The sequence below is a fragment of the Fundulus heteroclitus genome, chromosome 1 (assembly GCF_011125445.2).
Source record: "Fundulus heteroclitus isolate FHET01 chromosome 1, MU-UCD_Fhet_4.1, whole genome shotgun sequence".
NCBI lineage: Eukaryota > Metazoa > Chordata > Actinopteri > Cyprinodontiformes > Fundulidae > Fundulus > Fundulus heteroclitus.
In genome coordinates this window covers 24,051,947-24,057,946 of record NC_046361.1, presented here as the reverse complement: position 1 = coordinate 24,057,946, position 6,000 = coordinate 24,051,947, and the positions used below count along the sequence as shown (strand labels likewise).

At 39.1% G+C, this 6,000-nt stretch overlaps 1 protein-coding gene across 2 annotated transcripts in view; it reads right to left on the bottom strand.

The window, feature by feature from the left end:
- Positions 1 to 2,533: 2,533 nt before the first annotated feature.
- cacna2d3a (calcium channel, voltage-dependent, alpha 2/delta subunit 3a) overlaps positions 2,534 to 6,000 on the bottom strand; it is a 186,614-nt gene continuing 183,147 nt past the window's right edge. For both annotated transcript variants that reach the window (XM_036138420.1, XM_036138425.1), the window contains 2 exons: positions 3,856 to 3,938; positions 2,534 to 3,772 (listed from right to left, as the gene is read on the bottom strand). In XM_036138420.1, coding sequence (XP_035994313.1) covers positions 3,680 to 3,772; positions 3,856 to 3,938 — 176 coding nt within the window. In that variant the 3' untranslated portion in view covers positions 2,534 to 3,679. The remainder of the gene's footprint in view (positions 3,773 to 3,855; positions 3,939 to 6,000) is intronic.

Sequence of the window (6,000 nt, the reverse complement as noted above, 5' to 3'; positions counted from 1 at the left end):
TTTATCATGCGTGTGTTTATGCTTACAATGTTTGAATGTGTGAATACAGGCGATTCACTGTCGCCTGTCTTCGGGCAAACTGGCAAAAGAGATTTCTCATGTAGTCCAGACAGAAAGTTAAAGCAGTGTGAGTGCTGATGGATTGATGTGTTTTGTGAAGCAGGGCCCCCTTAGGGCATTGTCTTCAAACCATGAGTGACTCCTCTCTAAGGGGTTCCTTCCCACCTCAAACAGTTGTGCAGATTGGATCATTGGGAAGGAATTTGGACAGCTTTTTAGAAAACACCATCAGTTACGTCTCTTTCAGAAAACGTCTTAATGGGAATGAGAGGAACTGTAAGTGTAAACTGGATGAAGATCTTCACGCAATATAAACTAGGCTTATATTTAAAAGTAAGCAGGGATGTACAAACATCAACCAGTTTATTGGTTACACCTGATCAATTTATTAACACAAGTAGCAAATCAACATGGTGTTGTCTCATCTACCAGGCGACCTCAGTACCATTGAGGCACCTACATGGGAAGAAGATGACTTTTTAAGTTCAAACGGAGCATAAGAAGAGGATTTAAGTGACTTTGAACGTGCCATGTTGGTGCCAGATGGGCTGTTCTGTTTAAAGACTGATCTGCTGTGATTTTCACACAAGTCATCTGTCAGGTTTACAAAGAATGGTATGAAAAGCAGAAAATGACTTGAGTTTGAGACTCAAAACCAAAAGACCTGCAGTGTATCTTGAACTCCTGGTCTGAGACTTGATTCTAATTAAAAGTCTTTATCAACTCTGAGTGAAATGAAGTTGGTATGTGAAGTACAAACTACCTCTCTGACAGGTAATGAGCTCCTGTGCATGTTTTACTGTGAAGGAATGCGTTTGATCGGCGACCCCATGAATGTCTCTCACTATGAACATTGCATTAAATGACTTTGGTGCATTTAGTAAAAGCAAAATAAATGTAACTTACCTCCCACATTCTCTCACTACAAGAGCTCAAGACAAAAACTTACTTTGTATCATTCAGAAATTTGACAACACAATGCTTTTATCTCTATTTTGTTGCAGGGCATAAATGTCTATATCCAATGATCCAATTTATCCACTGTAAAATATTCCTTGGAACAATTTTAAAAATAACATAAAGCTGTATTTAGCAGTTTTTTGCATGCTCTGTTGAATGCTACAAGATAGATAATAGTTGCTAAATATTTCAATATAATTAGTAAAAGTTCATGTAGTAATTTAGGTCTGAGGACAATGAGTGCAGGTTTGGCTTCCTAACCGACACTATAATAGTTCTTTAAGGGCTCTAGATGTCATGGGTCTGATGACACAATATTTATTTAAGTCATCAGAGACTTGACTTGAACTTTCCACTGAAAGACTCAGGACCTGACTGGTAAAAATCACTAGTGACTGTATTTTAAATAGCTTTTGTTCCAAATTTGTCACTTGAATCATTTTGGCTTTATATGTGTTTCTCTGTTAAACTATATGCCGTTTCCCACATTCATTTTAGCTGTCCGTGGGCAGTTTATGAAAATATAGTCTGTGTGCAATTGTAGGCCTTTTAGATTCCAAGCGCCCAGCCAGCATTGAGGCAAAGGAGCTTACACAAAACATACATGAGCATTTATCACTCACATGAACGAGGAAGGCTGTAAAAGGGCGCGACAGCTCCACAGAAAGAGGACTGCTTTCCCAAGGCGGCTTTTTTGTTCCACACTTTGCATCCACTTTCTCATAACTCATCTAGCAGAGCGGAAGGAATCGCAGGCCTGGATTGGAAGGGTGTTGACCCAAAGCAGCTCCAACCCCATTATTGCAGTGACAGACGACAAGCATGTCAACCCAAACCCATGGACAAAAAGAATACTGGGAATAATCACAGTGACAAAGTTGTAGGTCAAACAAAATAAAACAGCGGAGAACATAATTTATTCCAAGATATCTATTTAGCGCAGGTGAAGGGTGGGGTGTAGAGCTAAAGTGTTGAGTTACGGGGAGAGAGAAGGAGACCAAGCATGCCCAGCTGTTGACCACAAGGGTCCTTGTGTTGACATGGAGACCAAAGCAGAGCTTCCTCTGGCTGGCACTGACAGGATCTCAGAAAAAAAACTTAGCTGTCATCTTTTAAAATATATTTTACTTAAACAACAGTGCGAGTTATAGATTACGTTACTGCTCACGATGCGAGTGCCCCAGTGATGACAGACAATGCTTCTATCCCTAAACCGACACAGATGCGTGTTGTAGCTGGTCTTTGGCTGTCATGTCTTGATCCTTATTGTCTCTCGATGACTCCGTGGGGGCTTCCTCCTGGGCAGCCGTTCACATTAATGACAGAAAAGGGAAACAACAGATGCAGAGCGCACACATGCTTGCCACATTTCTGCTTTGGAGAAGACACTGTCTTAATGCCGCTTTAACTGAGAACAAAGGAGCAAGTTGTGTAGATTGAAACTACAGGTCTAGCTCTTTTCGAACAGCGACTTCTAAAGAGCCTTTAAATAACATAACATTCAACAAAAGTATACATTGTAAACAATATTTTATTTCAAAAGTACACAAACAGGAACAATATCTTTTCATAAGGGAAAGCTTAATTATTACAACCACTCACATCAGAGAATCGCTGAGTCACAGTTTATGGGTACCACTTGCAAACTATAAACTTTTATTTTTTTCATAAACAGTATATATTGTAACAGATTTTTTTTTTCTCTCATTGAGGAAACAAAAAAAGATAATTAGACAAACATCATGTAACAATCCCAGCCACAGGTAACATCTTCAGTATTTTTTGTTTAATCTTTAGAATCAAAAATGCCCGTGGCAAGTCAGAGCAGGCCAGCGGAAAGTGCATCCATCTCTGTCCATGTGGGTGTTTCGTGGCTGTAATGCCCAGCTCCAAGCCCAGCTACAGACCCCAGCCCTTAGCTACCCCTGAAAGGGCTGAACATTTTTGGTATCAGTGTTAGTGGGTATAGCCCTAGATGACTTGTGTTGATTCTAAGCGCCTACTGGTGTGTTTTAACTGTCTCTACCATGAACCTTAATGTCCTGGACAGTGCTTTGCTCAGAATTTAAACATATGGGTTGCAGTGGAGATTAAACTAAAAACAGTAAAAGCGGACATTAATACTGGAAATTTTAATCCACTCAGAAATGTTTAGCACCCCCCATCAGAAAGCCCCACTCGAAACGGTCTATCCTAACCCTATCAGGGTCCATTTCTAAGGTAGAATCTTCCCGACACAAGTTGTTTTTGCCCCTGGTTTGACGAAAAAAATTGGGGGGATGAAGAAAGCCACAACCCCCTGATTAATTGAAAGGGCTCTTGAGTTAAAAAGCACATTCAATGTATAGTTGGCTGTCTATTTTATTTTTTTTTTATGAATTTCTCCCACAACCCATTCTGTGTAGCTCATATGATACCTTTATAGGATTATGATTATTTAGTAGATTTAATAGTCTCCATTAGCAGTGCTTTCAAACACTTGATGACCCTGAGGGGAGGTATCTCTGGGCTGGGGATTAGGTAGGTGATGGGTTTGAATAGGGCACAGTTTCATACAGGACAGAAATGTTGTTTTCTGTGGCATAATTACAATTCTTCATAGTGCCAAGCCAAGCCAAACTAGGTCATGGTCTGGATAATGAGTCAAGCGAAGCTGTGGTCACCTAAGGAACAACGCCATGATCGCTAAAAGCAACGTTGTGTTGAGAGACATGGTGAGATTCCCGGCTCTTCCACATTCCATTGAGTTCTCCTAGAGATACAGGAAGAACATATGAGCAATTAATCCCGTATAGTGTTCAGATTAAGGGTATGGTACTTGTGAGTTGCAAATACCTCTGGATGAAAAGGGTGACAGGTATCTGGACGCCTCCTGTCCTTTTGCATCTTCAGTCTCTCACACTTGAGCGATTCGTTATGTGCAGTTCAAGTTAAGGGAAAAAAAAATACTGAACCCTTTGTTGTGCATTTTCCCCAGATCCAAAATTCACACTGTACTGTTTTGGGTTTTTATGTGATAGAATAATAAAAAGTGGTGCACAAGTCATAAAGTGGAAGAAAAACAGAACCTAGTTATCCAAATTAATTTACAAATAAAAATTTGAAAAGTGCGGACTGCATTTGTATTATGTTCCCTTTGCTCTGATGCCGCTAAATAAATGGCTTGCCTTCAGAACCTACCTAACTGGTAACCAGAATCTTATAGATCCACATGGTTCAGGTGGAAGTATCTCTTGCCCTAAAGGCGTGGAAGGACGGCTCTGGTCAGATGAGACAAAAATTTTAACTTTTTGGCCTGGTGTGCTCACCCTGAAAACACCATGCCCTATGTACGTGTATTTCTCACTTATGGAAATGTATGCGCGTTCTTGATTGCATGACATAAGTAAGTCCTTCTGAAGGCAACAATTGGACAGAACCAAAAAATCCAGCAATAGAGAATTGAACTCCAGGCGGTGTAAGATAATTTTTTTTACCGTGGCAAAGCATCAGCATAGCACATGTTATACTGCAGTGAGTGCTCTACAACAAAATAAACACTGGAGGACATGTTTATAGCCGATAAAGTTTCAAAGAAATGCACACTGATGAGAGAAAGCACTTTTTGTGGTTAGGGACTTAAGTTCTTCTGCAGAAACTCTCTGTGTCAGTAAAGGTATTAGCTGTTGATCAAAGTGTTTACCAGAATTTAGTGCACACTGACTCACAAAGCATTTTAAGGACATTTTTGGAGATTGCTGTCCTGCAGGCCTCTGTTTTAGATCTTGTCCCCTACAAGGATCTTCTTTTATCCTCAACTGTTAGAGCGAAGCCAGACATCTCTAAGTTTCCCCAACAATTACTATCCTCTTTTATTTCTTTCCTTTATTTCTTTTTTTTTTTTTTTACTTTTCCATCTGCATATATTCACAACGGAAGGATTAAATAATTCTTACCATGAAAATCATACGGTTGGAAAGAATAAAACGCCATAAAACTCAAGATGCCATAAACCACAACATGCTTCCGTCATAGTTCATCTTTCTTCCTTTGATTTACATCACTCTGCCGCTTTATCAAATTATCTTTTACCCATATCCACATATGGTGACAATAGTCTCAGATATACTCCTGAGTTGCACATAAGTTGCAAAAACAAAACCTTTAAACTTGATTTAGAATCACGCTCCACAGACTTGACTCGGACTAAAGGTATGGTACTCGAGTCTCATGGACGCTCTCTCGCTCATGTAATCCAGGGGAAAAGGCGGCTGTAAGCGGGAGACACGAGATGGATATGTGCAGTATTCTGTAAAAGTGTGCAATTGATGTTTATTCTAGAAGTTGTTTAATAATAACAACCACATGGATGTCAGTAGAACAGTATGCCTTATTAAAAGACTCTGGGTCCTTTCAGAACAAAATTAAGTTAACTTTTCTCCGTCATCTTATTCGCATCACAAACACAGGTGTCCCAGTCACTACGCTGGATCTCACTTCTAATATTGTAATGTATAATGTACCTATGGAGCATGTGTGTTGTTTAGACTAGACATCATTTATGGTTTCTTATAAAAGAGATAGATTCTCTGACTCAAAGAGTAAAGAGAAGAGCATCCTTCAAATACAATCTTACATGCTATATAATATAATATAGGGCAAATTCAATACAGAGATTAAAGGGTTTCACACAACAAATTCCTTCCAAAGAGGCTTCAACTTTTCTAAATAGAAGAATGTCCTGTTTGATACATACAGAACATTGACAACAAGTGTCAACCCATTTCTGCTATTCACTATAGAACATAAATACTGACTTATAGTTCAAATTGTGGAAATATTAGGAATTATCTTTAATTTGAGATTATAAATGAAATGTTAAAGGCAGGCACAGAGAGATTTTTTTTTTTTTTTTTTTTAGTTCTTAGCAAACTGACATTTGACATGGCCTTGTAAAACAAAGCCTTCTGGGAATCTCTGTCATACCACGCATGACCATAA